The sequence below is a fragment of the Opisthorchis viverrini genome (genome assembly GCF_000715545.1).
Source record: "Opisthorchis viverrini unplaced genomic scaffold opera_v5_164, whole genome shotgun sequence".
In the NCBI taxonomy this organism is placed as follows: Eukaryota; Metazoa; Platyhelminthes; class Trematoda; order Opisthorchiida; family Opisthorchiidae; genus Opisthorchis; species Opisthorchis viverrini.
This window is the reverse complement of record NW_008751819.1, coordinates 769835-783336: the sequence shown is the minus strand read 5'-3', so window position 1 is coordinate 783336 and position 13502 is coordinate 769835. Positions and strand designations below refer to the sequence as shown.

Here is a 13502-nt window from a genome sequence, read left to right as displayed (position 1 = left end):
TCAAATGTGACGTCCGTCACGGGGCTGTCCAAAAACTGAAGCATGTCAGGCCAATGATGGCACGGCACTGTCATACTCAGTTTGATAGCACACCCGCAACTGTTCCATTCCTTTCCTCAACCGTCCTCTCTTGCCTACTCGTTTCATTGACCCCAACGACCACCATGACATTCATTCCAACTTATTGCACTACTCGTTTAAATTCAACCACCTCTGTGTCCCAATCAAACCTATCCCCTACACCTGACTTCCCAGCAACAGAGTAACCAGTGAGTCTGCTTGTTCTCAGATTGCACCGTATTTTTGAGACTAAACTTGCCGTGTTCTCTCAATTCGAATTATCCTATCTCCACCTCCACTTTTGCTTGTTATGATTCCGGCCATTTACCCAACCGCCCAAGGTCACTCATGGCCAGCAATTGTTTTGCAGTTTTAGTTCATGTCAGCCAACTGAGTCACTGAATTACTCGGACCTCATGCCTATTGTTCCCTACAAGTTGCAAGAGAAACATATTACTATTATTATTATTTAATCGAGTACCTCCCACTGTTTGTGACATTGTCCCCTTTTCGCGCAGTCAACACTACCCGCAAATCCCCCAGTAATGCCCCATTCTGACTGTAGACGCATGATCATGCCAGACGGCATGCCACCCACAAGTTGGGAATAAACAGTATTATTATTATTATTAACATATAGGAAGAACGCTAGTGTTATATCTTGCTGATGTATTGGGCTTGGGGTGATGCAAAATCAACTGGGACAAAGTTAGTAACGCCATGCATGTCAATGTTAGCCATGAGCCTAGCAGAGTAACCTCAGTTCATCCCGTGCATTGTTTTTAAATTAAACGAAAGGACAGCTGTCATTCGCTTGTACTACTTGGTCTTGCCAGATAATTGCCAACCGAATCAGGTCCAAACCAGCTACAGAAAATGGCGGTACACTTCGTGCGACTGTGGGAACGCCCGGAGCAGGAGACAATGTGCAATGGAAAAGAGATAAGGGCATCAGGTGTGCGATGAGAGAACCACGTCTCAGTGATGCATATGAGGGTGGAAAAGCTATATTAGAGATAGCTTGGATGTAGTGCAGTGTAGTATTGTAGAGCGGGTGTTCATTAGAAGGATAGAAATATTAACAGCGGGATTGGAGTAGGCAGGTAGGGGGCTAGTAAAAGTTGGTAGGCCCAGGGTAGTCAATATGGAGACAGGAGAGCTTTCGAATTCGCGGACGAGGTGGGACCCATTAGTGACGTGGGAATATGGTACCAAGACGTACCATAAGGTGTACGGAGACAACTTTGGGGTAGCAGCACGGATAGCAGCAGTCGGTAGACAGCTAGTTACAGGCGGTGTCGAGCGATAGTTTATAATGACTGTATCAATGATATCACGGGATAGTACCGCACGTAGCAGTCGAACAGAAATAGCGGAATTCAGGTACTACAAATTCGAAGAGCTGGCGCACCATTTTAGCAAGAAATGATAATGATGTATGTCGAGGGCACTGAGAGGACAGTAAAACCTGTCCTGTAATACCTTTAGCACCGATTGGTGTGGGGAGCGGAGAGTACGGATAATCAAACTGGACTGATTGGAGGAGGTGATATAAGAGCCTTCTGGTAAGAGGGACAAAATAACAGGAGGGGAGCGGGTGAACAGAAATCCTTTGCGTTAGTTGTAGCTAAGAGGGCTTTAGAAAATGGGGACGATATACAGTTAAAGGGCGTAGAAGCGAAACTGCGTATGGCTTCTGCAGAGGTTGAGGTCGTTTTGGGGGAATTAACTGCCATAAAGTAACCTAATTTAAACAGTGCGTAAGGCCAGAGTGGACAGCATTTGATAGGGACTAAGATTAGGTGATGGCGGTTGCTGGTTAGGGATCCTCTCAAAGGCTTATTTTGCACGATTTGAGCGACCACAGATGTGCTCATGTAGAATTCGGGGTATGGTCGGATGTGTAACTGAAGGGCGAAGAGCAGGAACTCGGGAAGTAAGTGTGTGAGAGGATGTTAGGATACAATGCTTTGAGCGCTAGAAAGCTCTTTGGTGAGGAGACACGGTGTGCAATTAGGTCCGGGAGTCCGAAGAAAGGATCTGCGTTGTCATCTTTAACTGCAGTCCTATGTAGAGACCAATGACACACCAGTTCTGTTACAACAGCAGTCAATCATGTCGTGATGGAGGTCGAGTATGACACGGGTGGCTGCTCAAAAGCAGAAGTAGAGAGCATTTGAACAGTGGATGCGGGGCCTAGAGCCGACAGGCAGGTTTATGTGGCACGATATTGTGAGTTAGCGCAACAATATAAGGAGTTTGAAGAATCACTGACAGAGTATTGGGAATTAAAGGACATTACGTCAACTCCAGCATTATAATGGCTGGTTGGAGACCCAACTGACCTGGAACCGACAACGATGTTGTCATGGCTGGTTGGCGGGTCCAACCGAAGTTGATGCGGGTACTTGAGGTCGTCTGATGGCGGACCCAGCACGCTGTTGTTAGTAGCGGAGGTTCCTTGTCTGCACATGCATCAACGGCGATGCAGCATGCGAAGTGGCCACGAGTTGGTCAAACGTGAATTATTCGTTTGGGTGACGCCATTATTATTGATTGCAACAGATGGGCAAAGATAAGAGCGATGTGTTTAGAAGCATTAAGTGGTCGATGTTAAAGATTTGGATGTTGGATGTTTAGTAATCTGCCTTTACAATTGATTACGGGAAGCCTTGATGTTTACGGTCTGAAGTTTCCCGTTAGTTGAAAGTAGAGCCCGGGATGCCATCAGAAGTACGGCATAATTTTCATCCTCGAATCGTAATGATATCCCACACCGCAGGGTTGGTTTTGACTTTCGGTGGTGTCGAACAGCTCAGGCGGTGTCAGGCACTACATCTGCCATCAAGAGAGCAGTTTTCGCGAGTTTAAGCGGGATGTGATCATCCTCGTCCCATTCCCACTTGCTATTGGGCAGTGGCAGATTTGGTCCCTATCCAGTATGGTTACTGTCCTTCTGGACATACAAAAGGGGTAGAAAGGTTCAAGATTTTGCGTCTGTTTGCCTCACTCCGTATTTCTTCCACCAGGCAACCTCAAAGCCGACTAGCCGCAGATCTCGTCCCATCCCACTTGCTATTGGGCAGTGGCAGATTTGGTCCCTATCCAGTATGGTTACTGTCCTTCTGGACATACAAAAGGGGTAGAAAGGTTCAAGATTTTGCGTCTGTTTGCCTCACTCCGTATTTCTTCCACCAGGCAACCTCAAAGCCGACTAGCCGCAGATATGCGCAACGTATATGCAACTAGGTCAAGATTCGGTCAACTATCTTCGTGTTCTGCTTGTTGTTTAGTTTACATATTCAAAATATTCAACGATTCCTACCCATTGGTGCAAATTAGTAACACTGTGCTTACCAGGGAACTCTTGCTTCTGATTAATCTCCAACAGGGTATCCAAAGATTACATCCAGTTTCCTTATATATTATAGCCCTGAGATTTGAAATGCCCGTTCTCTCTAATGCCGGTACCTCCACTCCAGCACATCAACTCATAAATCCCACGGAGGTGGCTAGTTCCTCAAGTATTCAAACCACTTGGCCTCACCATAAATCCCCAGTTTTATTTCAAGTAGGTCAAATTTGGTCGCTGAAGTGCCCGTTCCCATCTGGCCATACTGTTGCCTGGCTTCGTTTACCATAGTTGTCGTTTCTTGTCCACTAATGAACGTTTGCCCTTTGTCTTTTTTCTCCATTCTGCTTTTGCTCGCCAGGTTCAAATTATAACTGCTTGGCCTCAATTTAATTGGCGCGTTCTTCAAACCTGGAAATCATAATATTCAAAAAACTAGATCGGATTACTCCAACCTACTTTCGCATACATGTTTGGCGATGGGTTTGAACTGGCAAGGTCAACTGCGTATTATGTTTTAGTCGGCACTCGGCCTTGCCGGAATAACGCCCAGCATTCCTCACTTCGGTCCAGGTTACTTAACAGGAGGTCTTCATCAACGTGCCATTTTTCTCTACTGTTGCCCTGGAGGGCATTACACTTTGAACTTTAGTTCAACCGTCCTGTTGAACAACCAACTATAACGCACTTTTCTGGACAGAGTAGATATTAGTAGGTCTGTTACGCAAGCTATGAATGAGGTAACAATTAAGACAGTAGAGTCAAGAAACCAAAACGAGGTTCAGACAATCGTTATATGAAAACGGCTAACAGAAGCGTCACTTGACCACTAATGCACCAGGCCGCTTAAGTTAATAAACAGCAGGCCGTCTTCTGTACCGAGTCCGTCCATCAGTGTACGCGTGTAGACTGCAAATTATGCTTGGGACGCGCATCGATTCCCTTTTTTTAACTTCGCCCACCGGTAAATGAATAACTTGGTTTCGGTCTATTATTTCAGCGTTTCAGCTTTGAGACTCTCCAGTGTTATTCGAAAGACGATCGTGAAACACAGGTTCCGCAAGGGGTATCAATAACAATATCTAAGGCAGGTGTCACCAAAAGACACTCGGAACTACATTCACAGTCATCTATGGCACAGAAGTATGACTGAACGGGATGAATTTAACCGAGAGATTCAATTTTGGTCGTTCAACGGATGCTGACATTTTTGGGTGTGCTAAAAGCTTATTAATCTGATATCTGAGACAAAAGTTCCCATTTTCCAGTGACCACCTGTTGGAGAATTGATGGAGATATTCCCGAATGGGTGAGCAAAAAGAGTTGTTGAACAGCCCACACGCCGCGAGTGCTACCATGAAGTTTCCTGGAATATATGCTGCGAATTATTTTAGGTGGTTGTTTCATATGTCAGTATCCAGCTTTTTTTGTGTTTAATGTGCCCTTAAATTGTTCTCCATTTGGCTTGTAAGCAAACTTAGTTTGACCTGCGGGTAAGTAACCTCTCAGAATTCCGGATTGTGTATATCGCGTGTCCAATGAAGAGATGACGAGGTCTTTATAGTTTGGATATACTGGGCAACGGTATAACGGAGGAGAAGGCTAGGTCAGAGGGGCAAGCTAATCACGCAATAAGGAATTGGCAATTTTGGAAAATAGGGCACGAGAAGAGTGACGCCAGATAGAAATGAGTATCTTGGTGGCCATATAGAAAAGTGAGGAAAAAAGGTAGAATAATCCATCATTATATTGTACCTTGATGCTAATTTTGAGTCTTTCAGAGGCAGCATCCATGACTTTTGTCCGAGTCAATCCTGTCTGAAACTTCCCCATGTTGACTGCGCACTTCCACAACTAGGCACCAGATGAGGGTTACAGCTAGACGCTTACATTTTGCAATCGAGACAGATCAGTTTAAAGAGTGCGAGCTTAATCACTGGAAGATCCGTGACTTCAGCGCGATTTGAGCCTATAAACTGCCGTTGTGTGAGAAAGTAAAGTCTTACTTACCGAAGTCTTACTCAACTACACTTTTCCCATCCGTTTTAATGTTGAAAAGTTCTGGAAATCACAAAGTGAACAAGTATTGTATTTATGAGAGGTCAAATACGGACTGGTAACTAGACAGTATTGTCCTTTATCCTTTGCAAGAAGAACTTCAGACCTGAAACAAATAAGCTTCGATTGTTTTCCAAAACTTGTCTCACTTTGTCCTCCCGTACCGGATGTCTCTAGTGCTTTCACCCTGGCCACATTTACAGCTATCTGCTGAATGATAAATCTAGTGTTGGAAACAGAAAGAGTAAATTTTTCCTCGGCAAAACTGAAGGCCTACTTGTCTGCTAAACCCATGTGAGCTTGTCGAAATTTACGTACGGTTTGGGTGCATGTCAGGTAAGCTTCATTCAATTCTGCATTCTTGTGCAAATCCACTGAAATTTTGAGATAAAAATTATATGGTGCGTATTTAATTGGCTTCAAAAAGATGGCGTTTACAGCTGTGGAAAAATCTGTTAGTTTTTGGGGGAAAAATTTGATTTCAACTCTAGTTACTTTTTTATGTACGTTCAGAATGAAACTGTCAAAAATGACGGATTTTTGTTGGAATATGTTTGGAAGCTTTAAGGGAGCGTTTTGCTGCGTTTCTCTGTAGAGCAATTAGTGCATGATGGCAGCTAATTATTTTGTCAGAGAATCTCAAAATTTTGTGAACAGTCAATTTCAGCAACGGCACACGAAATCGTATAAATACAACTCGAAATCTGTTCTTTCAAGACTCAGTTACTCAATTTTCGGTGTGTAATTATTCTGTCATCGTTGTTACGTACTGTTTCAACCTTGTATAGGAAGCTTGAAGCCCGAATATCCATCTGCTCAAAGCGGAATGATCGATTCTTTGTTCTAAGGAATATCCTAACATCATCATCTACATCACAAACGAGAGATTCAACTGGGTTCCAGGCGAGTCTCTCGAAGAACCAAATTAGTTTGCAAATGAATGTATATTTCCTAATTTCGTGCAATTTGATTTCAAGTAGAACATAAGGTTGACGGAAACTCGGGGATTGCGCCTACCTGAGAGCCCCAAAAAGGGCAAAACCGGTCGTGGGCTGTCGACGGATTTTCAGCAACCTTATGAGTAGTACATTACAAAAATATCCTAACTCACTGGTGCGTTAGTCGCGCTGAGTGTTTATCCCTGTTCACTTCGAACTGTAGAATATTACTCAATGTTGCTATTATCGCTGGTGTCAAAATGTGTCGTGTTCTGAGTACATCTTACAAACCTTTTCTACTTCGTGAAACCTTCTTAGAGAATGCCCGAATTCCACATAAATGTACACTTTTAATGAGAATTCTTGGGACTTTGAGGTGCAAATATCCTAAAACGGTAAGACGTTACTTCCAAAAGTTAGGCCTATTACTTTTTCATTCATGCATTCATTCATTCATTCATTCATTCATTCAGCTGTAGCACCCTTTCGGTGCCTAGCTGCCATGCCACCAGAAGGAAGCACGAAGGCTGGGAGGATAGGCTTTTGGAGAATCTCGTTCACTTTGACGTAAAGCGTGTGCTAGGGAACTGGCTGCTGGGATCCCCTGTCGACATAACTGTAGCTTGTATTTACATCTAACGCTTGCTAATATCTTTCTATTTTGAAACTCTACTTGCCTGTCAGCTTGCAGTTTTTTTGGCGTCAACTGTGGTTTTGAGAAACATGGGAAAGCATATTCGAAAAAAAAGTAGCCATCCCACGAATCCACTCTACTCATTTTGTGATTATGTAGAAATTGACGCACTCAAGATGAACAGATCAACACAAGAGCGAGAGAGAGGACTGATAAACGAACTATCCCAAAACTCTAACAAACCAACAGATCAAGGGAGGAATGCAGATGCACATGAATACCACATTGCTACAAAACTGGAGAGGGCCCTGTCTTCTGCATATTTCAAAACGTTTCGTGATCAGCTTGGCGCGTCCATTGCGGTGATGTTGAAATGCTCGATCCCTTATCTGTCAAGTAAAGTGTCCCAACCGGTGATGCCCCAAAAATGAAATGTGACGCCAATCATCTCGAATGTTGATCGTTGAATTCTGTATGACGGCTCACTACCTTCTTGAGGTTGTTAGTGCTCTAGTTGTGATGTAATTAAGTTGATTATCAGAAGGTAACAAGCACTAACAACTGCCTGTCTTACTAGAATGAGATGATAAAAAAATAGATACAACTCGAAAAGTGGAATAAGCCAAAAAAAAGTGACTTGTCGTTTGAGGACATTTGCTGAAAGTTCCTGAGTGAAGTTCCGGGCGCGGGACTTGTGTTCTCTACAGTATAGCTGCTACGCGTGTTCCGTAGTTGGCCATGGAGACTTGTGGACCTCTGTTGACCTCCTGTCGTGTGCGCGCGAGTGTGTGTTTAGCCTATTTGTACGCCTATTTATTGTGTGCATTGTGAAGATAGGGGTGTCCCTTCGTGTTTGATACTTGCACGAACATGAATACAACTTGACCTGATGTGTTGAATGAAGTTCATAATCCTGGCGCGTGAAGCAAGTGGTAGACCCGTAAACGAAAATGGTTGCGAAGTTTTACTGTACATGTCACGTGGTTTGAGTGTTTATGACGCATGATCTGATGAGTGACCTCTACAAATACTCTCCCCTTAGCGAAGGAGAGAAGTGGGTGCTGATGAAATGGTATGTGATTCTCGTGGTTGTGGGGTAAACAAGATGATAGAGAGTCTATGTGGATGTACTAATAAAATTAGCAGACAGGAGGGTAGCCGCTACAAGGTTCATCAGGTAGACGTACCTACCGAGTTCCCATCACCCTTATGTTTAGTCCAGGCATTAAGTGCCACCCAAATGTTTTACTTGCCTGACTGCAGTATATTTACATGCTAACATAAAATTAGTTTGCGAACGAGTGTGGTGGTACGTTTACCGGAATGATTGTTCGGTTAGGGCAGTATCGAGTTGTGAACTCACCGATTTGACGGATACAACTTTGTTTCGCAACATCTTCTAAAAATTGCCGATGTTCAGGGATCATATAGGTTCTCATTTGCTCGAAAAATTGTTCATCGTCTGCATGGATGAAGGTGAGGAAAGTTGGATACTGTTACTTTTGACGTGACTCTATGTACGGTACAAAAAAGTGTGCTTTATTAGTGATCACGAGGAGTCGTCGCTTCCTACGTCTTACTCCTCATTCCAACTTTCCCTTCGGCAAGTAAATCTGCTTTAGAAAGGGCGTCCATTCTTTGTCTTTTAAAGTTTCATTTTTTGCGTTGTACGCTAAATCAGCTGACAAAGACAGATGTTGACCGTTGGTGAAAAATCCACTTTGGATGCTGTCGGTTATCGCAAAAGTCACGGAACACAGTGAAGCTGGGTGAACCGCGTTTCTATCTTGAAAAAAAGGGGTTGTCAGTAGCTCCTTGAACTGGTCAGATATTTTGGGAGCTTGTCATTGATATTGCCCAAGTAATTAGAAAGTAGAGGTGAGTGAAAAACTTACAGTATCTTTGTTACTTAATCAATTAGTAAGTAGTAACAAAAAATTGTAGAATTATAGCAGAACGGTTACAAAAAGGTTGATCCAAATACGATTAATATGACCACATCTGAAATCATGCTTGCGAGTCAATTTTCCGTAGACGAAACCAACTTTTAAGTTTTTTCTGCATTTTTGAGGATACTAATGTTTTAAAAAAATTGTGGTCACAAACCGACAATGTGGTAAGGAGTTGGGGTATCTCAGGAGCGTTGTTTTATCGCTTTCTAGTTCGCTGAGATTAGAACCATCACAGAGAGCGAAGTCAGCGTTTGCTTTGGTGCCTCACTGCCGTACAACTACAAAGGTTTTCGTGTTTATTGAGGCCTCAGCTGAAAACAGGAGAAACAATTGAGTGAAGAGTGACGTGGTACTCGTCTTCCAAAAGAATTCTGTGATGGTTACATCTACAGGTGCTCAATCAAACAAATGGATGGATGACACAAAAGTCAACGATGATGACCAGTCACCGTTTATCACAGTGTCTCCAGTCACGCGTACGAAGGGTCAGGTGGAACCCATCCGAAAAGCGCACCACATCAATAACACCTAAGCTCTTTCACACCAATACGCAAAGTCTTATGTTGTCTAACTTTCTACGTGCACCAATCTGAAAGAGATACGGAGCGTAAATCTCGTCTCTGTAGATGAAGATTCGCCATCTCCGAGTCACCGAATTTGATCGTGCCGGATGTCTTCCACGGCTGAAGTACCTGCTCCAAAACCAAAATCCCGTTTAATAACTGCCGCAATGCGAATCCGTCGACGCCATCCGACGCCAGCGACGCCTCTGAGGCACTGGTTGTCGAAAACCTGAACACCTGTCAAATCACCTCTCTGCACAGACCAACAGTACATTCCTTGATGTAGTCTGTCACGTGCGACCCTCGAGACACAGTGATATGTGCTTTTGATGCCGCAAGTGATTCGAATTGACCAATGCGCTTCTGGCATTTATGATTCATGCGCTTACCTTATCGGTACACTTCTATCAAAGTTAGTACCAGTGCTGAGGCATGTAAAATTTTCCACAAATTTCAGCATTTCTCCTCGGATTGTTTGTGTGCGTATGAGGCATCCTCAGAGACTGCAAGTTGTCAAGCTTGACTTTGCACTCTGAAGGTGGGAGGCGCATACCGAAAGATGATGTGATTGTGGTCAGTTTACCCAACAGTGCATGTACTTAGTCTGTTTCTTCAAATAGGAGAAGAACGTCGTCTGTGTGCTCCAGCCCGACAACATTCTCACATGCAGTGGTTCGAAAAACGCGGGTTTGAGTACTTTCAGGAGGTTTCCTCGTTACTTTATTGATGCCGAAGTTGAACAAAAACGGACACAGTGGATATCTTTGCCAGACAACACATTTTCTAAGGAACATTTTGAACAGCTCAAAATTTACACTCACATATCCCGGAGTGTGGGGCATTCCTTGTTGAGCAGGTACGGCTATGTACACTCAACGATCGGCTGAGCGAAACGCCCCCCTAAGGAACACCAAGATTGTAGTTCGTAAGTGCATATGGCTTTACTCTCACACCTAAGTCAGTGGGAGGATGCGTTCGACGCAGCCACTACTCGATCAAAATCCCGCTTGATGCTCGAGAGTCAAAGCATCACATGCTGCCGTAAAACGGCGAAAGTCAATGGTACCACCATCCTTGTCACGATGGGAGTCAATTTGGCATCCATGTGGTCACCACATTTACCTCGAGTAGCCGTGTGGAATGTGGACACTATTGTTGATCTATACCGGTTTTCTGCGGAGGTCATTTCTCCTGGATGGACCCAAATTAGTTCTGTAGACACTGGCTGAGAAATCTAAAGACATCCTTTAACAGAAGAGGGAACTCATCGTGTGGTGATCGGTCCTTAGGTGAGTTAATCCTCCATTGATCAAAATATGTGGCTCACTCATGTGGCCGTTCATATCGTTAACAATTAAGTGGGTGCATAAATTCGGTAACGTTAAAACTACCAACAAGTAGGTTTCCGTTGATACCCATTTTGAAACACAACTGTCAGCAAAATCAAAACCAAGCGCTCCCATTTATCAATAGCTTTTTGGTGATCCTTCAGATGAAACGAACTCATTATTCCCAAGCACTCAGATGTGAATTGTGTGTCCAACAGCCTACAAATCAAAATCGACAGTAGTTTATGATCCTTGGGGTAGTCAGCGAACAAATATGAATCTGTAGGGGCGAAAAGACTTGAATTTATAATTGCTCAACTTTTAAAACGACAAGCTATCATTCAAAAACGCGGAATACTTAAATCACCCTTGTGTCACGTGCGTTCTCGATCATAAAAAATCGGGCACTACAAATCAGAAATCCAATCGAAATTCAGTCGAGTTTCCAGTTGTAACACCAATAGAATTTCAAAACAAGTGCTCGTCTCCAAATAAGTTCGGTTTGGTTTGCAGTTTGATGTAATTACAGGCACTAGACTCCCAAAATATGCACACACGTTTGGGAACTCCACCAGTGGTCTGAAGCGATTATCAGGATATTGTTAAAACGGCCAATGCATTTAGTGTCGAGTTGTCGTGAAGCGTTTATGCTGGTTACTACGAATAACCAAGTCACTTCACCGGTGAGTTAGGGTGATAGGGTAACGTCAGTTTGAATCCGATTTGACCTTGATTGTCTTGTCCATTTGACAAAACCTCCAGGGCGTAGCCCACAAACTTAGCTGGTCTGTAGGAGAATGGAGATCAAATAGGCTGAAGGGTTAACAAACTGATCTGGATTCCGGTCATTTTGACCCTCATCCGTTAGGTCCAAACTGGGAGTCCGGGCACAAACTAACCAACGAGGAATTTCACTTGATATGATGGAATAATTTAGTCTCCTCGTCCAAACAGCTCCCGCCAGTTGTCCCCCGTATTCCTTCAAACAAAACCAACGTGACAATTTACTTTTCTTGTATGAAGGAGCACTGGCTTCAAAAAAAGTAACTGCATCGTATTTTTGCCGAAATATTCCGAAATGTAAAAATGGTACTGACCCCAAAAGCATTTGTAATGCAGGACAGTCTCGGTAAGAGGACAACTCACCTAGGTTGTGTTTGATTTGTAAAAAAGCGTCAATAGCTTGCAGACAAATGGACTGAGCCGCACTTGGTCCACCACAAGCGAATTTTCTCCTTTTCTCGTGGACACCTAAATGTGCAACAAGTTTTGAGTATTTCCCACATGCTACCTGAATCGTTGGGCGGATGATCACAACCCAGTCCGGTGACACCTTCGTAATATAATCCTGAGCTCCATCTGCACCAAAAAGCGATGGTAAAAACGGTACCGATATGTGAAAAATGTGCAGACAGGAGAGAAAAGTCACGTGACAAGACGTCGCTAATTTTTATAGTGTGGCTCACCACGAGCCTCTGGCCTCGCGTCAGTACCATGACTGACCACCTTATACCACAGAAATGATGACAGAGCATGTTAGGCTTAGTTCATATTAGTGGAAATCAACATAGCTAACACCTGTCAAGCCTCGGAAGTTAAACCATATGACCTTAGTAAGGACATTTTAAATTCGACAGTGCCTAATCATATTCCGTTATTTCGGTTGTACCCGTGTCTCGCGGAAGCGAGTCGAATTCATCCTGTCTATCTCGATTACACTCTATCCACTTCAGAGCTTACAAGATACACCTAGATCGACCGATTCTCCAAATGTTTGGAGCACCAAGGACAGATTTCTGAAGCAGTAGAGGTTGAAGCGAGTGAGGATTACCACATTCTACCCAGAATGCTTCCCCTGAGCAGTTGGCCGGATGTTTTGACGTAGGACCCATAAGCATGGCACAGAAATACAGCTTGGGTTATGGTCGCTCTATACCGACGTTTGAAATTGGGCTTTTCAAGACGCGCAAATGATGAAGCGAAGTGGGAAACACCACGCGCACAAATTCTGTCCGTAGTTGGAAGGCTACTTAAACAAGATTGTCACAAATTGCATTCAGGGGACCACTCATATGTATTCTTGCAAAAATCAACGCTAGATGGAATTTATTGATTTTGAAGACCTTGTAATTGGACACAAACCTGAGGAAAGTTCGTCCCTGTAAGAATGATCTTGCATTCAACAAACTTGTGAGTAGTTTCCTTTATGAAAATCTTACATTCTTATTTAAGCTATGGTGGAATCGGAGGTAGGTGAACAGGCCAACATCAGAAGGACAAACAGGCGCCGTTGTTTGAAAACGAAACAAGTCAAGCCGAAAGATCGGAGTCGAAAAATGTTTGACTGGGAATTCTGCTATCAAAGCATTTCGTAACACGGTCGCTCAACCGGAGCTGTCGAACAAAGTCGCCTGCATATCAGCCCAGTTTTCTGGTAAATAGTGCTATCGGGAGACAAACAGCGCTCACACAGGCATGGCGGAACCAAAATAACGCAAACGGCATACGCCGAGTGTCTCAATATCGATCGTTACTTGAGCGAAATTTCCGCTAATCTTTGAACGGTCCGGTCATCTGTCCATCATCATCATCATCATCATCATCATCCTCATCATCG

The 13502-nt window shown here is 43.7% G+C and overlaps 2 protein-coding genes across 2 annotated transcripts in view; both read right to left on the bottom strand.

Moving 5' to 3' along the window:
• Positions 1-2533, bottom strand: part of T265_07235 (hypothetical protein) — a gene marked incomplete at both ends in the record, with an annotated part of 64365 nt that extends 61832 nt beyond the window's left edge. Inside the window, one exon of the mRNA XM_009172700.1 lies at positions 2406-2533. Within this exon, the coding sequence (XP_009170964.1) occupies positions 2406-2533 (128 nt within the window). The remainder of the gene's footprint in view (positions 1-2405) is intronic.
• Positions 2534-5437: 2904 nt separating this feature from the next.
• T265_07233 (hypothetical protein) overlaps positions 5438-13502 on the bottom strand; it is a gene marked incomplete at both ends in the record, with an annotated part of 15132 nt that continues 7067 nt past the window's right edge. Inside the window, 4 exons of the mRNA XM_009172698.1 lie at positions 5438-5693; positions 5748-5844; positions 8406-8504; positions 12032-12244. Coding sequence (XP_009170962.1) covers positions 5438-5693; positions 5748-5844; positions 8406-8504; positions 12032-12244 — 665 coding nt within the window. The remainder of the gene's footprint in view (positions 5694-5747; positions 5845-8405; positions 8505-12031; positions 12245-13502) is intronic.